This window comes from Panonychus citri, unplaced genomic scaffold (genome assembly GCF_014898815.1).
Source record: "Panonychus citri isolate SS breed McGregor unplaced genomic scaffold, ASM1489881v1 Contig00050, whole genome shotgun sequence".
NCBI lineage: Eukaryota > Metazoa > Arthropoda > Arachnida > Trombidiformes > Tetranychidae > Panonychus > Panonychus citri.
Genome location: NW_026515455.1, coordinates 423,563 through 447,004, shown reverse-complemented (window position 1 = coordinate 447,004; position 23,442 = coordinate 423,563). Strand labels below are relative to the sequence as shown.

Below are 23,442 nucleotides of genomic sequence, written 5' to 3'. Positions count from 1 at the left end.
TATGAGATGACGATGTTCATGTGTCAATGTTATCCGTAATTAAATTATCAATTTAATCAATTTACAACAAATTAATATTTTCATTAATTGTAACTTTAATTTTAATGGTGATAAGTTGAGTGTCTACCAATCAAAAAATCATTTCGTGCTATTCAAATATAACCAATTGAATGTTGCGGTTTATTAGTTAAAAATTGAGTGTGAAAATATCAAAAACAAATTCAATTATTAAGACACGTAAATGATTATTTTGAAATTAATCATGAAAATTTGTTAACTTTAATTGTTGATTAATTAAAAGTTACAACAAGAAACATTGTTATCAGATAATTGCTATTAGTTAATCCTTTCAACTGAAGATAATCTTGGAAACAATTATTTTGTCATTGGTTAAATTACCTTGACGAGATACACATAATCCTCGTTACCTTGAAAATGTCATGTAAGTTAATGAATTAATGATTCAGTTGATGGTGAAATTGTCACTTTCATTGTCTGAATTACCCTTTGGGATGAACAAGCAAGAAAACGAGTTTAATAGTTGTAGTAAGAATACAAATTATCTGTTTAATGGTTTTAGTAAAGATTAAGATGGTAATCATTGAGAAGATGAAGACACTACAAAGGAAGTCACTGTTAATGAATTAAGGAGATCACTTGATGATCATATTTAGTCAACTAATTAAAAAACTAATCACATAAATGATGATGATTATTAGTAGAAAACATTATTGAAAAGCAAAAACCATTTGAAGCTCAATTTGTTGACCATTTATCTGGATAATCATTGAGACCGTGAGAAAAGGCTCCATTTTAATGAGAGGTGACCAACGTAACTCCCTTTCTCCCTCCTTCTCCTCCTCCCTCTTCTCATTACCGACTAACAGTAGTAACAATAATGAGCTCACTCGCTGCTCCCCTTTACCTGTCATAAATCGTCAACATCATAAATCAAATTGACTATAAGGTCCATAATCACGTGACAAAAAGGTAACTTTAATAGTCTGTCTCTTGACCAATGCTAACAAGGAAAAGGACAAGTTCCAATTGAATAATATGGTTCATGTTGTTACTTTTTTTTGTTTTCATTAGCAAATAAAAGAAACATTGACACGCGTCTAATCAAATTATTGGCAAATCGATCCAATAAATGATAGGGAATAATATCAACAAGCATCGAGATAATTATCATGATAACTGATCACATTGATTGACTTTACCTGTCATTTGGTGGAAGTAATTTTAATTTGATTTGTAGTCTTGTCTTACAACAACAATTAAGTTAATTACAACATTTTCTCTCAATTTGGTCTTTACTAATGATCGATAAAATTGGTTGACAATGTTTTCAAATGTATCGACACGATGCTAACAGTTGAAGGAAGAGCAGGAAAAGTTAATTAATTTAACTATAAAATTGAATTATTCTAATTACTGTTATTCTTTGTCATAGAAATGAATTTTCATTCAATAATAGACAATAAATAATCGGTCAACCATCAAATAATTAGTTAATTGTGATTTAAACGTGAATAAAACTGAAACAGTTTCAATTTACTCATATGATTATCACCATATTGCATGATAATGTTATTAATCATTTTTCTTGTTATCACAACAAAACTAAATTGTTCAAACTTGTTATAATTAATGATAACCATTTTAAATTAACTTTATTTTCAGTAATTTCGTCAATCTCAATCCGTTATCAAATCACTTAATTCAAATTGAATCACCTAATAATCATTAGTGAATATCAGCAATTCCTAAAAATGATTAAATCGTATCAGATTATTTAATGGGTTTGTCTTAATAACCACAATCAAGGAAGGTTATTATTTGATTGTTTTCATGAATATCGATTTGATCAACAGTAATTACAAATGTTGATTAGAAATAAGTTCCCGCCAAAACACGAGACACAAAAATTGAATCAATTTCAATCAACTTGATCATTTAAATCATTTCAACAGTTTCTAAGCAATTCAAGTAAAATGATTCTCATTCTCTCACCTCATCTAATCAGTTTTCATCATCATAATCATAATCATCTTAATCATTACCAACAGAAGCTCCTTCAGTAGTTTGTATAATATAATTTCAATTAGATTGTGAAAGAAGCCTTGAGGTAAGAATAAATTTTCTTATTAAGATATTCATTGATTAGAGAAAAGAATAAAAGAAGAGGTTGGGCTGAGAGGCTTGATGATCAACTGCCTGCACAGAATAGCCCGAGGGCAGAACCATAGGTACAATCAAATTCAACTTGAGATCTTGATGTTGGAAACTAAAACTTGAACCAAGTTCATTTTCACTTTCGCTTCGTAAGTCAAAATTAAACATCGATACTTTGAACCTTCGTTTCAATTGGAACTAAAACTTGACCCAGAATTTGGTGTTTCGTTAATGACCAAAAGTTGACATGTGACTTTATGAATGAGATGGAAAAGAAGAAAAATTTACTATTGATAGCAAATGACCAGAAAATCGATGTAAACAAATGAATGAAAAACAATATAATTTGTAATGAGATGAAATGAATTAGATGTTAAAGGAAAAGATAATCATGATAATATTGGAATCAAATGAACATTGAAACTCGTTTGTTTGTTTGTTTGGTCGTTTGTTTGTTATCAAAATGCCGAATCATATTCATCATAACATCGTTATTTTAAGTCGGCTTAAGTTCATTTAAACTTGAGGATGACGATTGAAGAGAGATGATGAAGGAGAATAATAAAAGAATAAAGTGCAAAAGAAAAGAAAACCAATCAATCTCAATTTTTTCGCCTTCTATTAGTTTTCATGTTCTCTTGATAATGTTAACCCAATAGTTGATCCTATAAGGAAAGAGTATTATACGCATATTCGTAAGAATGATGAGGATGAAAAGAAAGAGGATGAGGAAGAAGAGAAGAAGAAAAGGAATGGAAAATATTCCCTTTAATTGAGAGAATGTGAAGAAAGTAATGATGATAATCATAATAAAAGAAAAGTGTATCAATCTGATTATTTTCTTTTATTTTTCTTTCTTCATCTTCTTTTCTTGCTTTTCCATCTCCATCTTCATCGTCCAGAAGATGATGAAGATGATGATGATGCTAACAAGGTATTCATACAATTATTTTTTCCTTTTACGTGTTAACCTTGCGGTTTAGATTCTATTTATTTCTTCAACAAGTAACATATTTTGAAAATGATTCTTTTACTTTTTGTTTGATTATCAAAGATGATAATACTTGTAATAATGATGATGATGATGAGGATGAAGATGAAGAGTAAGATGATGACAGATAAAATGAAAGAAACCATAGTTACATTGTACATGGACAACGGTAAACAACAATCAGTTGAGCCACTGGATTCTCAGGAATAGTGATGCGGATGAAAAAGAGAGAAAGTGATCACAAGCATCTTATAGGTTTTCTAGCAAAATGAAATCAAATTTAGAACTTTTTTTGCGAATATGATGATTGAGATGAGAATGCGAATATTAATGTTGAGAGTAAAGGAAATGGTTCATTTATCGAATTCTTTTTATCTTCAACATCATTATCATCTCTTTCTTTCTTTTTCTTTTTCTTTCTCTTTGTTTGTCTTCTTATCATTAGTCTTGTTTCTTACCTGAAGGTTACCTTCAAATTACGTAAATTGTTCACATACTCTATCAGCCAGAGAGAGAGAGAGAGAGAGAGAGATAAAGAAAGAGTTTCCGTTGAGGTTGATAAGGAGATAAAATTTTCCATTGATGAGGTAAAGATGGAAAGAGAAAAAGAGATTTTCTTTTCCTTCTTCATTTTTTCTTCTCTTTTCTGTCTTTTTTTTCAACGAGTTTTTCTCTTCATTTTCTGGTCATCTTTTACTCTCCTTTTGAGTCTGTGGTCAAAGTTTCCTGGTTTAACCTTCAAAGTGAAAGAGAAATGATGATGATTAAGGAGAAGCCTCACAATTAAGACAAGACATTCACTTTAAAGTTGCATTTAATTACCTGAATTAAATTGAATGTACTCGATCTTCAGGTTTGGATGAAGAAAAGGAGTCAATAGTTGGGAGAAAAAGATGAAATTTAACACAATTGAATCAGTTAATCATCTTATTCTTGTAAACTAATTACTTTCAGAAACAAATGATTACAACAAAACTGTTGGTCTCCTGGCTCTATGATGAAGGTTAATTGTGTCAAATTTATCTTGACAAAGGGAAGCAATTAAAGGTTAGAAAAAGTGTCACTTTGGTCAAAAAGTGAGACTTAAATGGTGATGAGGATGATGTTGATTGTTTTGTTGTTGATTAGATGTTTATTTTTACTTCATTCAACCTGTCAAATGTTAACAATTATTATTTTAACGTTCAATTGATTTTCACGCATTTGTGATTAACCTTATTTATCTCATGATTATCATTAAAATCATCACCATAGTTACTATTCACTTAGGCCTATTATCAATTTGAATGGTCATCATCACCGAAAACAACAACAATCAGATTAATGATGTTACCTTACACTTGACAGTTAACTAGGTAGTTACTCACACGCCTTAGCTCATCATAATCGTTATGATAATAATCATCATTACTTTCATAATAATTATCGATAAGCAGAAAGCAAAAGATTCAGTCATTATTTTTTCATGATTGAGTTAACATGGTCAAGTGATAATCACATTTAAACTAATTATGTTCAAGTCAATCGTCATTAATTATTGTCAATTGATGTTGATTTTCAGATTGGATGATCACATCCTAACAAGAATTTAAGTGAAAATGAATTAATTAATTGTAATCATTAATTCTTACCTTTTTTTAGCAAATTGATTTTCATGTTGATCAAAATGAGGATTAAGATGAAAATGAAAACTGGTTACAAAGTTTTGCTTGGGAAAAAGTTTCCGAATCCGATGGAATCGGAAAAGATGATTACTGTAATTGACAGGATTTCAGGTGAAATAATTAACTTTATCATTTGGTGATAATTTTCCTCTCTCAGTTTTCTTCCGAATCTACTAATTAATTTGACAGAAATTCGATATTATCATATACTTATCGATAAACTCTTCTCATATTGTTATCAGCGAAACATGATATTGTTTTGATCGACTTAGATAATATCCTATTCTTCACAATCAAAGTTTAACTAATTGATTAGTTAAAATTACTGATAGTTACAGGTTTGGAATAATATCAAGACAATTCAATTCACTAATTAGCCTCGAGGCTAAATTATATCTTTGGATAATTGAACAATTATCTGTTTAAATTAAAGTTAAATTCAACCCTGAAACCTTATTTTCTCACTCAGAACGACACCATGATTATTATCAGAATGAGAAAGTCAAAGTATTAAAAATATCAAAATGCAATTGAATCCATGAAAATATGATATTTGATGAAATGAGATCACAATCAAATATCAAATATTTTCAATTAGATATTCGATCAATATAAATTTGATTTCGATTATCAATTGATGAATAAAAGTCAATCAGTTTAAATGAATTTATTTTCCCTCTAATGGTAATTACTTTTTCTTCCTTTAATTTACAATCAAAGTGCATTAGAATAAATTGCTTCCTTTCGCTAATTTAAATTCGATTGTTAATTAAGGTCAAATAAAGTCAATTAAAGGATGGAAAATGTTCATCAACTAAAACATTTCAAGGGTTTGGTGGGTTATAAAGGTGACGATAATGATTACATGGTAAATCTTATTCTTATCCTGATGAAATGAATGATAAACTTACATTAAAGTTTTTTTTGCAGAAAAAAACTTTTGATTGTATCGTAATTGTTGATAATTGGTAATTATCATGAGACTGTATAAAAGTTGCTTCTTTACTTGCGAATTGATTATTTATATCACATTTACGATTTATCAATGAAGATTTATTGGTTTGTAGAGATAATCATTTGTACTAACAATTTGTAAATTGTAATTGTAATAACTGATCAATAGCAAGAAAAACTGATAATAAACCCTTTACAATATCAGTAATGATTACGAGCAATTTAAATAATTGAAATAACAATTATATCTCGTTGGTCAGTATTTCTAGTAAGTAGACTGTTAGTTAAGATTAAAAGTTGAGGAAAAAAATTAATGATTAATGAACTAATAAGATTTGAAATGAATTTAATAAGATAATTACAATTGCAACAATTAAAGTAAATTAACCAATTTTTTGACTTAATTACATTTCAATGGTTCCTCTTCACGATCCAATGATCATTTTGTTATTTATTAGTGTTCACATTAAGCTAATTGAGTCCAGTAAGAAACAATAAATAAAGTTAATTCGAATCAATTTGATTACTAATGATAAATTAAATGAGATCTCAATTTAACATGAGAGGCTAATACAATATCATGTTGATCAGAAACTTTTAACTGTAATTGAAGCTCAACGGGTATCACATAATTGTAATGAATCAAGTAATTGCTCATAAAAGATGAGCATTCGGGATTCACCTTTTGTCATAAAACATTTGAAACTTTTACTTCAACTGGTCAGTTGAAGTGGAAATAAAAACAAAGATTACAAATACTCAATTAGATATAATGAGATGATGATGATGACGGAGAAAGAGGGAAGAGTGAGTGAGAGAGAGAGAGAGAGAGAGAGAGAGAGAGTTAGAACATAATGATAACCTATAATTAAATTTAACCATAGGTCTCAATTTGATGATATCAAGAGAAGAGGAAAAGTGATGAGAGTAAATTGGATCGAAATTGAGTGACCAGTTTGGATGATCAAATGTAATGAGTTTCATCAACTCGGGTCATCATTCTTTCCCTTGCCTTTTCTTTGCTTCTCTTACCTTAGTTTGTAATTCAATGAAAAGGTTGGTCAACATGAGATAAAGTGACCAAAAGTGAGCAAAGTACTTTGTTCAAGATTAGATAATGAGAGCCAACAATCAGACTATTAATGGAAAGGAGGAGGAAAAGATGAAGATGAATAGTCCAGATTTAAAGCGGGAAAAGTGCGAACGGGAAAGAGCCAAGATTAAACTGGCCTCATCATAAGTCTTGTTATTAGATGAACCACCAGTACGTCCGGTGCCCTGAGTGTTGCAACTCATTAGGAAGTAATTGTCAAAAGTTATAAATCATTGTCAAAGAGGAAAATAAAGAGAAGACTAAAACTACTGAATGAGCTGACTGATTGTTACCTTTGCTCCTTAAATTAATGGGCCATTCTCGTAATTCATTAAACCAAGTTAATTGTTTTAACGTCTTTCAATTTGCTTCAATTTAATTTCACTTAACAATTATAACTTTGATGTAACCATTTTTTGACATTTTCCATCCAACCTTTACCTTTACGGTCGTTTCATAACCTTTACCCTTGATGAACTTGGGGAAACCTTTTCACAAACTCTTGGTTATTAATCTTAATCTTAATTATCTTTATTATTTTTTAATCTTTTTCTCTTCAATTTATTCTCAACACAAAAGCAACACCTTAGGTGAGAATTTGTTGCTTTCAAAGTTTCGTCTCTTTCTTGACCATCAGCATCGCAGCTAATTTCTTATGAGCAAATATACTCACAAACGCTTCGCTTGTTCACAATTACTTTCCATTGAGTTTCTGCTCGTCGCATGTTCATTTCCCAACTAACATAATTTGCATGTCTATGTAAACATCGATGCAATTGTTTCAAAACAAATGTAAAGAATATAATAAGATGCAAATTATTTTGGTTATTCAATTTTTCTCAAAATTTCGCTTGTAAATAACTATTAATATTTATAATTTGATTGAATCACGTAAATAATTTGATTCTCAGTTTCTATTGAATAATATTCATTTTTCAATTTCATTCAACCCAAGAGGAGCTAATGTTATGTAGACAAACAATGTTCCAGTTTTGATAATTGTTACAATCAATCCTACTTCTTATTGGAATGTTAATCAACAGTATTATCAGATAAATAAACCAAAATACCTGAAAGATGAAGATTCATGATAATATGAACCAGAATTTTATATAAGATCACGTGATATACTCTGACTAAGATAATCGATAATCAAGAGAGAGAGAGACTCAATTAGATAAAGAAAAGCAGGAAAGGTAAATTTATTGTGAGAGGATATCGATTTGATTGCTTTCCTTTGTAATAATACAATAACAATAATAGGTAAGGTAAATAAGCATTAGAAGCCAATAGGCTGATTGATGATTGATGAAAGATTGAGAGACAATGTAAACATTATTGTTGTTATCATCATCATCCTCATATTCATTTAAGTCAAATACTTTTTCAGTTCTCTATCTAATATTAAATCGATTAATCTCATCACCAACATCAACATCATCAAGTTAATCATCATTATCATCATGAGTCTCTTTACTTTTGTATTTTAACCGAAACATTGGCTAACATTGTAATAGATTGTCTTTTAAAGTGTAATATGTAACTTCAATCAATGATCACAATTAAGGTGAACTCATAATGATCATTTCCAATAAACATTATTAATACATTGTACTGGTTATTATTATGTATAATAAATAGTTGATTATCCAAAGTCAATTAGTGTTTATTTGTTTATTCCCGATCAAAAGGTTCGATGTGAAATAAATTGTGACCTTACCTTGATCTTTGGAGTATTTTTTTCATCAGATTTTGGTAATCATCATGATGGAAGAATAAAATAAAAGAGAGTTGATGAGATCGATTCAATCTTCCGATGACATGACATCAATCATCACAAAATGAATTCTCTCTGTATCTTCCATCATCTTCTTCTCCATCTCAAGTTTTTTTTTAATTAACTTCTATTTCTCTTTCTTTTCCATTTGATTTTGTATCGATTTCTGAGTAAACACAGAAAAAAAAGTTGATAACTTTTTTCCTCGAGTTTTCTGATCTAAAGTGAGAAAATAAGAAAAACTTTTCTCCTCAATTGTATTCCCTTAATTAACCTATAACCATTAATTAAAGGAGCGAAAGGAAAAGATGAAATTTACTTTTCCATTCTTGTTAATTTCAACCATTTACTATTATTTACTTTAAACAAATTTAATTTCACATTTTCTTTGGCTTATCAAAAATACTATTCAACATGGAGATTCAATTCAATCAAAATATTCATGATTATCTTTCATTTTTTCATCTCATCTTTTGAAATTCTCTCTCTTTCTCTTCCTCTCATTTTGATTCTCTTTAAATATTCACTAATTTCTTGGTTCGTTGAATTGCGTGAGTCTTTTCCTAGTCATCATCATCTTCCTTTTTCTTCTTCTTCCTTCCTTCCTCTGGTCTTTCTCTTCTTCTCCTTCTCCTTCTCCATCATCATCATCATCTTAGTCTCTCTTCTTCTTACTTTTATTTAACCTTTTGTACGAATGTCAGACTTTGCTTTTTGTTCAGTTTGCTTATTCAATGAAAAGATAATAACCTGAACGCTATTTCCAACAAGCATTATAACCACGATTAAATTAAATCTCATTTCGAGTTATTATTTTGTTAATAAAACTTTTCTTTTGTTATTAAGATTAACATGATTATGAGGAGTAATTTTCATTGTCAACAATAAAAAATTACAAAAAGTAAAATATACAAAAAAATTGATCTAATTTATTACCATTCAAATTAGTTAATTGAAGATTTTGCTTCATCTTATCTTGTCAGATTATCTTTAATTGATAAATATGCAAATTTGTAAAACGGAAGCTGAAAGATTTACGATAATGAAAGTTAATTGTATAATTTTACAGCTTAATTAATCTAAATCGATTTATTGTTATAACGACTAATCATTATCATTACTTAATGATTACTATCATTAATTTTAATTCCTGATTTTTTCTTCTAATTTGAACTTGAATAATATTAATTTATTCTTGATCCAAATGATTAAAACTCGAATGAAATAAGTTATTAAGAATACGAAAAAGTTTTAATGATTGGTTAATACAATGAACTATGGCCACGCCTTACGATAAAAGAAAGAGAAGACAAAGAATAAAAATAATATTCCCCGCCCCTTTTGTCCTAAATGTCACCCAATTCTACCAAAGTTAATCGATTATTTTTCTAATTTTTTTTTCTCTTCTCTTCTCATTATTATCATTACCTTTCCATTTGGTTTGTGATCGAATACCTTCCAGTCGGATATATGCCATCAAAGTGTCTACGAACTGGTTCATTCCGAAGACCGAGAAGAGCTTCAGCGACACCTCATGTGGAATTCTCATCTATCCAATGAGAGAATCAACTTAACACTACAAGAAGCCTTTTTACAAGGTAAATAATCAACATTGTTAATCGATAAGGACCAAAGTAGAACTTAAATTGCAGGTTAACAGTTACACAGAAAAAAAGGTTTAGTCTTTTCATTGTTACCATCAATTAGATAAATTGCTTCTTTCTTTGTCTTAACTTCCTTTTCTTGCTCACCTGATGATGAACATTATCATGTTAACCTATAAGAAGAGAGAGAGAGAGAGACTAAGCAATTACGATAATTTTTGGGCGAAAACGAAAAAAAAAACTAGTAAATTATTTATACTCTCGATTCTGGTCTGTGATCATTCAAGTGAAACTTCATTGATAGTTTAAAGATCCATGAGCAGGATAAACGCGGTAAAGTTTCAATTGAAAGGCTTTTACTTTTATTTGTTTATTTGCTATTCTTTTACCTGAGAGAAAGTGAGTTTCTTGTTTATTCCCAAAGTTTCATAATTTCCCAAAACATGAATCAATGAGCCTTCAAGAGTGAACAAGATAATAAAATGTTGTAACTATTTGATACCTTTATTATCAAATCAAAGTTTATATTGTTGATAGATTACAATTGATACAATAGTAGTATTGATGTAGCATCAATCAAGGTTCAATGAACATTGTCTAATCTATTAATATATCAATATGTTCAATTGAGTAAATAAAATGATGAAAACTCTGTCATTAACTTTAACCTACATTGAAGATGCATCATTTTTTAATCAGTTTCATGTAAAGTAAACAAATGGTTGGGATCATTCAATTGATTCCATTGATCCGATTCAGTCAATTGGTAATCACATTGATTTAGATTAACAACAAGATTAACTTTGATTGTTGTGTTGATAAAAGTGAAACTGAATTAACCTTTTCAATTAGGTTATTTTGTTCAATTATTTATTTGTCAACTATCAACAGTCAAAAGCATAATTGAATTAAATAGAAAGTGAATGGTAATTAATGTTATACAATTTATATGGTGAATTATGTTGTTATCATAAATTATTGGGTAAATGGTAATTAAACTGATCATTATTGTTTAAATGTAAAGAATCAACATCAACATAATAATTTCCATGTTATCAAATTAAAAACAAAACAAAGAACTACAAGTTTATCATCATAATCGTCAAAGATGAGGGAGGAAGAGAGGAGGAGGAGGAGGATGACAAATATAAGAGAGAGAGAGAGAGAGATGAAGATGAAGATGAAGATAAAGATGAGATAGGCTTGATGGGAAGATGAACACTATAAATCAAATGTGATAGGAAAGTTGAACCTTTTTCATAATGAACATTGAAGTTAATGATTGCCCTTAAATTGAAGGTTATAACCTTGAACAATTAGATTGCAATTTACTGATCACAGCATGAGGAGAAGCCAAACTACCCAATTGCCCCTTTTATTATCATAATTATCATGATTGCAATTAAATAATTAAATGTGATTATAACAGAATACAACTAATGACATAATAATCATTTTCTTTTCTTTTTTTTCTCTTTTCCCTTGACCAGAAAATTTGCAATATTTAGAAAGAAACTTTACCGTTAGATTTAGATGTTTACTGGACAATACTTCGGGGTTCATGGTGAGTATTTATTATTTTCCATTTCATGTTCATGTTAATTGATTATCGTCTTTTAATTTGATTACAAGTCTCATCACATTTTCTTAGTGTCAACTAATCAATTTAAGAGATTAGTTTGTCTTATACTATTTTCATGTGGAAAAAAAAGTTAAATCAAATGAATGATAAGCTAATTGAACAAGATTGATTATCTTGAGTGAATTTCATATGATTGGTTTCAAATAATAATCTTAATCTGATAACATTGGACTAGGATACATAAGATGAGGGAATCAATGTTACCTCTATAATAGGAAATCTCATTGAGAAAACCTTATAGACTTTGATTGTTGAACAAGTTATTAGAATGATGAAGATGAAGATGAAGATGATGACGATGATGATGATAAGACTGAATGAGAGAGGAAAAAAGATGACAATATATATATGATATTGTTATCAAATCTATAACAATTGACATTAACTTTTTTCTCTGATCGATATTCTCTTTCGTTTAATGCTAATAATGATTAATTGTTTGACTAATTGTTGAGCATAATCAAGTCTTAATTATGTTTACTTTTCTCCACCTGATGAATGATGATTATGCAAAGAGAGAAAGTCAAACCATTTTCTCAGACTGACCACAAGAATTTAATCTCTCGACGATTTAAATCATCAAGATAATCAAATTAGAGATCAAATATTTGATGTAACTTTTCACACAAGACAGTGAGTTTATCTGTTCGTTAACATCATCAAGATTATCATGTTAATCTCTTTTTGTTCAATTATAAATATTTTCTCTTTCAAATTTATCTTCAGGTAAAATCTTAAACTTCATGTTTCTCCAATTACAATTCAGATCATGCGTTTAAATAATGATGAAAATAGTGACCATTAAGACTCATACATTACATTTATTTACCTTTAGACTTGAACGAATGGAGATTTGTTAAGCTTTTTTCCCAAATCAGATAATAGCAAAAGTTGACCCTTGAAATTGAATTTTCTCAATGAACAAAAACTCATGTTTATCATGTTCAGAGTGAATCACATCACGTTCACGGGCACAAATTGAGTTATCATGAAAACTGTTAATACTTTGTTGTTACTGTAAAACTATTAGCTTAATTTTGAGAAACCACTGGAAATAATTTGATAACAATTAACATTGAAAACTTAAGTTCGAAGACCTTTAAACATAATCTATGTAAATCTGAGTTACTCTTAATCCAAATCGACTAATTCAAGACAAAAAGTAGAAAGTATAATAAAAAAAGGCAACACTAATCATGGTCATCGTTTTATTTAAATTTTGTCACTAAATTGCTTCTGAATGAATATTATTAAGTATAAATAACATGAAATAGCGTGACAATAAATTCTGATAGCACCTTTACCTTATTCTGATATCTTCTTCTCCTTGTACATCAACTCCTCCTCTGGATCCCTCATTTTACACCATTTAAAAAATTCTTTTTCTCCACAATTCCAACTGAACTAATCCACCATCACCTTTATCACCTTCCTTTTTACCTCTAGAACCATCACCCACCTTCACCCTCACAGCGAGACTCCCCTTTCAATTGATAGGAATGAGTAAATTCATTTTTATGATAACATTTTCTTCACACAATTTCGTTGATTATCAACTAAAAGCTACCTGAAGACCCAAAGTGACACAAAAATATACAAAGTATATTGAAAGAAATGAAAGTGACTTTACCCACGCAAAGGTTTAGTTTTTTACTTTTCACCAAACATTAAACCGCATTTCAACCATAGACATTTACCTGTGTAGATAAATAGGAATATAAAGTTTATTCAAGTTATTACCTGGTTGTTTTCGTGTCTCTGAGTAATATCGTATAAATATCATATTAAATTCTGAAATAAGTTTGAATTCACAATAATTATGATTATTATTTGAAACTTTTGCAACATTGAATATTAATAATCATTTTTTATCATTCTTACAATTATCATTATATTATCTCCCTTCAACTCCTACTCTCCCTCTCTTGAAGAGTTCAATTAAAAGGGATCCAAAATCATTTACAATTGTTCATGTTGATCATCATAAGAGCTTTCAATTGATATCAATCAAGATCAAATTATTTAAATTGCTACTAACAATGAACACGATAACAATCAACATGAATTAAAAAGTTGACAATCACAAAAATGGGAACGAATAAGTTTAAAGATAATTTAAATTACCAAGAATCTGATTTTTCACAGAGCAAACAAGTGAACATTAAAAATAATCGCAGTCAGTTTCAAATTAATCTCTTGATCACTGGACACTGATCTTAATCGGTAGTCGAAATTATCGATTTGAGTTTTGTGCTTTTCTATTTCGTCCAAATGAAAGACAGTTTATTTCTGAAATGCAAGGAAATTCAAATTTTTGTATTTGCTGCTTTTTCGCGCAAATCAGCTATCATTTTCATTCTTTTGGCATATCAAAGCCTTCATGGTTATGTTCTCTTACAGAATTTTCAATAGCTAGAGGCAAAATTCAGTCTATTATCATCCATTGTAATCCATTGAAAAGTTTTATCTTAATGTATCAATTTTTGTTTCCAATTCTTGAGCCAAACGAATGGTTTTGAAAACAGGAATCAGTTAATATCTCATCATTGGTTTGAGATTTACGGTTAGAAGCATAACAATACTGATGTTTTCGATGATGAACTGCAAGTGAGCCCACAAGATAATGCCTAAGTTTAGTGTAAATCTTATTGGGAATTGGTTGTTGATTTACTCACATAAATTGTGGTTTGTTTCTCGAATCTAAACCAATCGCCAACAAGCACACAAATATCAGGATAATTCAGTCGATTAAGTAGAACCATTGTCTAAGCAATTGAATCGATATTAGTACAGCTTTCTAATTTAAAAACCGAAATCCACTTACCCTGAAACTCGTTTCAGTACGAGTTTTTGCGCGAATTGAGAGTTTTGATATGATAAAATGGAGATTTTGTCCCTAAAGGAGATAACCAAAGGATTGAATAATTATTAGTTATCGAATATGATCTTGATAAATATTATTTACCATCGAATGAAAATTTGCCACCAATAGCATTACCGAGACTACATTTACTATCGTAGTTGCGCCAGCGATTATAAGAAAATACGAAAAAGAATCTGAAATCACTGGAATGATAAAACTTAGAATCATGAATAGATCAGAAAGAAACGAACAAAAAACCATGAACAACAAGGTACAGTATTTGAGATTTTTAGTAATCTGAACAAATTCATTAGTAAATTTGGTTGCTCTTTGAGTTAAAGATTTAATTGTAAAATCGGTTCCCAAATGTGCATCATGTTTAGCATAAGATAAACTCAACTCAATTAAACTTGAGAGTTCAAAATAATTAGTTATAACTACGATAATCAGATTGATACCATTCGTTGCCAATGCACAGGCAGCAGTGGATATCGATAATATTTCAATAGTGCCCCAAAAACAAGATGAAATAATCCAAGGTAATGATGAGAATGATGTTGGATCAATGAGTCTAACCATAAAAACAATCGTAGGTACGACTATGAATGAAGTTCTTATATAAATAACGTAGACTCTCAATATAAAGTAGAATCGTAGTTTGTATTTTCTAACCCGCGACTCACGATAATTTAAAAAATCGCTTGCGAATCCATTGATTTGCATTTGAATGTATTTCCTCATCACTTTGAAAGTTCCTCTCTCTTCGAGGTAAAGTACATATTCGCGTAACACTAATAAGATGGTCAGCCAAAGTGCTAAGAAAAAGGCCACATAATCGTGATTGGCTATACGAAGATCGCCCGCAACCAGCCGATAGAAATCAGATTTGATGAAAATCAAACTAACAATTCGCAATAAAATGAGAAAATAAGCAGTTCGAAATAAATTGTGAGCCAATCTAGTTCTAAGCAAAATTTGTTGATCAAAGTTCTGCAAATATCCTCGGCGAGTACTGAGAAATATAAATGAAAATCGCTCTATTTTATTGAGCAGTTTAATTGTCTCAGCAGTAATATTATCCGGTGGCGAAACCGATTCACGAAGCAACTTAATAAACTTACGTTTAAAGTACAACAAGTAAAATTTTAACGTTCTCATCTCAACGAATATACCAGATTATCATCATGAATTCATGAATAAAATGAACAGAATGAGATAAAAAATTATCTAAGGTAAGGCAATCTGTAATTGATTCATAATCAATTTAAAAGCCATTAAGTTTACTGATAATTTGTTTACACAAATTGATTATTGATTTTCAAATATCAGTTCAAATAATCAATTAATTTCATTGTGATTTTTGGCAAAAATAAATTCAAACCGTTGAATTTAAAGGTCGTTGATCAATACGTTTAATTAGATGGTTAAGTTACAATGTTTACTCACAATTACTGTCAATGTTTAACTATAATTATAACGGTTAACTCAAGATTATCATGATTGTTGCTGATTTATAACTGATCTTAGATTACATGTTAATAGCATTACGATACTTGCATTTTCCAGGATAAACTAGATTACGATTTGATAAGATTAAGATTAGTATTTTTTAAAGTTAATGAATGAATCACTCACATAGACGATAAAGTTTTTACTGATTCTAAGTGAATCTCCAATAGCGATCCCATTAGCTGGATGTATAAGACGATCAAGTAATTCTAGAGTCTAATTGATAAATCAAAGCCAAAATAATCAATCAATTGAAAGGTTAAATGTTGTAATTTCTTACCTTGAATTTGTATTCGATTCCAATTGCCGAACGAGCTAGGAGACTATTCAAATTAAGTTGAAGTGATTGATTCTGATGGGGAATAGTTATTGGAACAATTAGTTAATTTTCTTTGATTAGCAAATGGATTTTACCTTCGATTGAAGACTTGCCCCAAAATAACCTGCGATTCCAATACACAGGACAAGAAGTGACCCAGAGATCGCAAGACAACTCGCAAAGGTTTTTGAGATTATTGGGATAATTAATCCCAAGAATATATCGAAATCTCCCAGAAAAGATCCCAGAAAAGTTACAAACAGGGTAGCATATTTAAGATGATTATGAACCCAATCAACCTCATTATAGAGCTTAATCACTTTGTAGGTAATTACTCTGATTGTATTAGAATAATCGGGAAAAGAACCAAATTTAATAAAAGACTCACTCAGTAAATTCAACGAATCCAAATGATAATAATAAGTTAGTTCAATTACAATTAAATTGAAAAATTCGGTAACTTGACCACAAACAACAATCGTAAAGACCAAACTTTCAACGATTATCCAGAAACAAGAGTAAATGATTAACGAACGATCTGAGGATAGATTGTAATTGTCAAGTCGAATCGCAATCACAATCATCGGCACTAAAATAGTCGCAATCTTAATGATTCTCAGAAAATGAATCAAGCAAAAGTACATAATCTTTTTAAATTTTCGAACTTTGATTTTGTTCAATATTGGATGACGACTCGAACTATCAATCAACATTTCGATTCTCGCCATCAGGCCAAGTCGATTTCCTTTCTCCTCGAGAAACAATATATATTCCCGAGACATTGATAAGAAAAATAGTAAACAAGATGCATAGATTAATACGAGATCATGATGATTAGCACCAAGCATCGGATCACAGGCCAAAATCCGATAATCGTTCGACTCGATGTAAACCAAACTTATCAATCTGATGAACATACAAATCGAAAGTAATCTGAACAAATAGTTCATCACATTACATTTGATTGGAATTGGTTGATCAAGTCTTTGATCGTGTCCACGTCGAGTGATTAGAAACACGTATGAATAGAATTCAAATTGTTTGAGTAACTTGAATATTGTGATCACCGAGTCAGTGTTTTCTACAGGAAATCCTGCAATTTTGCTAAAGATAAATAATAATCTGATTTTTAATTTTTGATAAAAAGTTCCAATTAAATCATAACTTTTCGTTTCCATAACTGAATTCAGTCTCTTCTTCATGATCAAATTCAAGTGAGAGAAATTATCAATCAAACATGTTAAGTTGATTGTTTGTGAACCTTTTGATATCCACCTAAACATTAATTGATTATGATAAAATTCAATTACAATGGTAATTGTTTAATATTATCAATATTTAATGTTCACAGTCAATATCATATTGATAGTTGTAACCTTTAGATTTTAATCATTTAAACAATCAATAAGCTCAATTATATGGTCGCGTCAACATTAAATTGTGATTATGACACATTGAAAAAGATAATTGTTGTAAAAAGTAATCATAATGATGATTTAAGATTAATTTTTTGAGATACTTGCGTTCTTATCAATTATATTTGTCCCAATAAAGTCACATTTACGATAACGATTTTCACACAAATTGCTTTGACATACATGTAGAACTCACTTAGAAATCAACTCAAATCGTTTAACAACAATTCAATTTGACTAATTCAGGGTTCGATCTTGAATCTCACGATAAAATGGATATCATACACGTAATAGGTAATTGAATAATAATCAATAACAAATTCAAGTCCCTCGATTGACCGCAAGTCACAAGTCGATAGCACTCGGAACTTGTGGAGAGAAAATTGAATAAGTAACAATTCCATTAACAACAATCAGTAAATCACTTCAAGAACGATGAGTTCTTCTTAATTACCAATAGATCACCTGTAGTAACTATTTGATCGATACGATTAACGATCAATTATATCAAAAGATTGACAATGGAATTAGATTATCGATTGTGAAGCTCTTAATTGAAAACGAAACAAGACCAAATAGTGATGTTATTATAATACTTTAGGAAAGAGTTGATTAGGATAATTTTGTTACTAATTATATCCTATGAATATGAAATTATCATGAATTATGATCAGTGATGAGAATTTTAATTGTTGATTGCATGTGGATGAAATAGAAACAATTGGTTAATCATGTGAATGCAATTAACTTGATGAGAATCATTAAAATCATAATGATTATCAAAATGATATAAATTACTAATTAGAGTTGTATTAATACTTTCATTCTCTATATTAACATTGATTTTAATTGAGTAAGAAAAAGTTAATTAGCACAAGAACCAGCCCATAGGAAGATGTTGAATCAAATTAAACTAATTCAGTATTAATGAATGATGAACATTTTCAATTGATTAGTTGATGAACAATTAAAGAAACATTTCATTAAATTTTCTCTTTCAATTCTCCCTCAACATCTCAGCAATTAAATTGATTGAGTGAAAATTATTCAAATTGTAAATTGGAAAATATCAACTTCAATCTACCTAAATCAATGTGACATTCATGAAATCCTCATGAATAACTGAGTTTCCCCTGAATCTTTCGTAAGCTTTTGCTAGTAAGGTGAAATCGACGATACTTGAGCTCTGTATTAGATTACTGATTGACAGTGATAATGATCACTCGTTTGTCAATTAGCTAATTACAATATTTCAATGAGATTTAATTTGATAAGTTAATTAACTAATTAGTATTGCCTTTAAATTTATATTTTGCATTTTGAGTCACGAGTTTCTTGTTTTACTTTTAATATCATTATCATGTAAGTGTGAAGATGAGTGAAAAACTTTGTAATTTATAACAATTAATAGAAAATGAGAAATAATAACAACTCACCTCATCTCAATATGACAATGAGAATGTCAATTGTCAGATAGCATGTCATTAGCATAGATTAGCTACTTGATTATCTTTAAAGTAATCACAGACAATCATCATTATCGTTATAATTTCAATACTTTTTCACAATTTGACAGCAATTAAACTCTTAATTTTTTGATTATCATTTTGTTTCTCGTTCGCATCTCTTATCAGCGTAAATTGAAGGCAACTTGAGATCAACTTTCAGATAGAAAGAGTAAATATTACAAATGAATGAAATTCGGGGAAAGAATTGATTTCAACATGTAAATATCTCACTTTTTGTTCTTCTTTCTGTTCACAAACTCATTTCATCTCAATCATCTTTACACTTATTCTTTTTCTCCTCATCATCTCTTGTTTTAATTTCTCTTATTGTTAACCTTCCATGATAATCACGCAAATCATTGGAGAGAATCGTAATTAGTTTTCTTAAGAAGTTGGTTCCATTCAAAGATCCTCTTCTTCTTCAATTAATATTTTCTTCTCTCTCTCTCTCTCCTCTCCTCCGAACTCGTTCATTCTTCTTCTCCATGGATCTCTGAGCATGGGTATTCACCTTGTGGAAGGTAAAACATGATGATAATCATGATCATCCTCATATTCATCATAACCGAATACACTTTATGTGGTTGCGCCTGCTTGATTCATCTTCTTTATTTATCATTGCAATTTTCATCTTTATTGCTTGTTGACTCTTTTTCCTTTCCATTGTTATTGTTTACGAATTGATTAAATGACATTCAAATTGCATTTGATTAGTCTTCTAATTTAGACAATTGCAATTGATATTTCTTGGAATATGAGAAGCAACAGCTTCCTGGCTGAAGGATCTTTCATGCAAATGATAATTACATTCACTTAGTTAGTGTTCTTGTTAGTCTAATCATCGTTTCTTACAATTAATTTCAAAAGTATTGTGGTTAAAGGTCACAATCGCTTGTATCAAGTGTGAAATCATTTGAGTTTCAATAACAAGGTAGAAAAGTGAATAAACTTAATCGGGTTATTGTTTTTTTCCAATTTGATTGATTATTAATAGAAATTCATCTTCTGAATATCAAACATGAGAGAAATTGGTAATGATTATCAATTGAATTCGGTTTCACAGTAGATTGAGCACAACAAAAAACGGCAACAATTAAACAAATTGTTAACAATCAACATTGAGAGTTATTCCATTAAATTATTAATATGATGAAAAATAAACAAAGAAAAACTCAAGTTTACCTAATAACCAATAGAAATGAATATCAACTGAATATCATCTGAATGAATATGAATTAATAATATTAACTTTACTTTTCTAACTTTTCTGATACAAATAGATAATAATAATAATTATCATTATTATCATCATTACATTTTCATTGTAATAATTATCATTTGTAGGTTGTAATTGTCTTTGTTGATTACAAACTGTTTCTACCCATTATAATTACATAGTTGTTGATTACTTTTACTTTGAAAAAGTTTCATCTTGTCAGTTAACCCAAGTTTCAATGATTGATTGATGTAATTCAATTTCAATCCTCTTCTTTGTTTCTTGCATAGTTAACAGATTTTATCAACAATTTAATATTATTATTTAATAATAATCATCATCAATGCATTCAGACAAAACTTGAATATCCAATCCAGGTAACATTCAGGTAACTATAATGATAAGTTTTTCTTTTGCTTCTCTCTATGTATCCACAGAGTGAAGTTCAACAATTAGATTATTAATTAATAATAGTAATCAAATATTATAATGTATTTAATCACAAGAAACAAGTTGTAAGTTTAATTTTCATTGTAATAATTATCAACGGTATTTTGTTGCAATTGAAACGTGATTAGGCTGTTGATTAGTTTAATCAACACAATTATTTCAATGTATCAATAATATCATCTAAATTATATAAAGATTAATTGCAATTTGATTGTATAACTAGTTCGTCTATTGAATAATGAACAATCTTGGTTAACTTTTAATTGTGAATAAATGAATGAGAAAAAATATATTCTATTAGTTTTTCTAATTTCAATGGTTGTATATCGTTATTCTGATATCACGGAGGTTCTGATGAAGAATATAAATAAATAATCATGAAAATGATACATGTAAATCATTAGGGTGATAAAATAGCGAACAATTAATATCATCAATTCTCTGATTAATATTTTACTCTTTTGAGAAAGAGAAACGATTGGATCGGCTCAATAAAAAGAGAGCCGATCAGATTATTCATTAATCCATCAAGTCTAATGAATAATTGATTCGAAAATCAAAGTTGAAACTTTGCTAATTAAGTTTTTCTCCAAATTTGATAATGATTAAAACCACGAAAAGATACAAAGATGTTTATGTCGAAAGTGAATTGCCAAAAGCATCGAGATTAAATAATAACAGTTTTTAGAATCCACTCATCTGTTAAATGCTAAGGATTAGGGAAAAGGTAAAAGGTAAATTTGAATGTTAATCATTAATCAATTTAATGTTCGAGTAAAGATGTTTTTTTACCTTCGTTGATTACCTTTGGAAGGAACAACAATAACATGATTATAATAATTAGAAAATTTTGTTTCCAATGTGGATAAGATTAAAGAGATTACAAGGTAATTAACAACAATTAAGGCGGAGATAATAAAACATTATGATTAAGATTTGTGTAGATTTGTAGTATCCATCATTTTGATTTGATTTGTTTTCCCTAACAAAATGATTTACTTATAAATCACAAAAAAAATGTGTTAAAAATGTCAATTGATGTTAGTCAATGAAAGTAATTAAGATAATGAAATAATTGATTAGTATGTCAACTTGGCTACAAAATAGATGATCAGATAATGAAAATGCCTTTAGGGTAAAAGATGATGATTAACAATAAGCTAATTTGTAACAAGGTCAGTAAAGGTCAATAAGTGTAGTTTTCAATGGACACAAAAAACATAAATTGAGAAAACGATTTACAATGTTAATCACAATTAGTTAATATTTTGTAATTTAGTTTAATGAGCAGATTGGATTTTGGATCAACGGTTGACTAGTAAATTGATTGGATTGATTGGTAATCAGTGAAAAGACCAATCATCTTAATTGTTACCACAAACTTTATTAATTGTTATCTTAAGTGATAATAACTGTTTAATTTAAGTGTCAAACAGTCAACTAGTTAACAATCACTGTAATTATTATTATCATTAAGAGTACGTGAAGATCATTGTTATTATCAAATTAATGATTAGATAAGTTTGATTTAGTATAAATAGAAACCAGACAATTAGCTAAATCATCAATGATGTTAATGATCATTTTGATTCTAATGATGATAGTTGCCTTTCAAGCTCTTGGGCGAAATTAATGTTTTCTTAATGTAAATCATATCAATTAATTAAACTAACACGTACCAATCAATATAATTATCGCTTTTAATTGAAATGCTAATTGATTTTCAAATGAACAATTTCAGAGATTGGACATAAGAGGACGGATTAAAGTGCTTCATGGACAAAATCATAAAACGGATAATCCACCTTTAGCTCTGTTCGCTGTTTGTACTCCCTTTGGTCCACCCTCGCTATTGGAAATGCCACAAAAAGATTCAATGTTTAAGTCGAAACATAAACTTGACCTTTCGCTCGTGTCAATGGACCAAAGAGGTAAACAGTTACTGGGTTATTCTGATACCGAAATGTCCAACAAGGGTGTTTATGATCTAGTCCATTTTGATGATCTCGCTTATGTTGCGAGTGCTCATCAAGAATGTAAGTATTATAACCTTTGACCATTGGACTGAAATGATTTATCGACTAACGATTAACGCTTATTCCCCACCAATAGTACTTAAAACAGGAGCATCAGGGTTAATCGCTTATCGTTTGATCAGCAAAGAAAATAAGTGGCAATGGCTTCAAACGAGCGCACGACTTGTATATAAAAATAGTAAACCCGATTTTATTCTTTGTACTCATAGACCATTAATGTGAGTTT

At 29.2% G+C, this 23,442-nt stretch overlaps 1 protein-coding gene across 3 annotated transcripts in view; it reads left to right on the top strand.

Annotated features, from left to right (window-relative positions):
- LOC128385680 (serine-rich adhesin for platelets-like) overlaps positions 1 to 23,442 on the top strand; it is a 32,673-nt gene that overhangs the window by 4,079 nt on the left and 5,152 nt on the right. For all 3 annotated transcript variants that reach the window (XR_008324821.1, XM_053344567.1, XM_053344566.1), the window contains exons 5-8: positions 10,117 to 10,252; positions 11,749 to 11,822; positions 22,922 to 23,216; positions 23,293 to 23,434. Coding sequence is in view for 2 of the 3 variants with exons in the window: in XM_053344567.1 (XP_053200542.1) it covers positions 10,117 to 10,252; positions 11,749 to 11,822; positions 22,922 to 23,216; positions 23,293 to 23,434 (647 nt within the window). In the remaining variant the exon portion in view is untranslated. The remainder of the gene's footprint in view (positions 1 to 10,116; positions 10,253 to 11,748; positions 11,823 to 22,921; positions 23,217 to 23,292; positions 23,435 to 23,442) is intronic.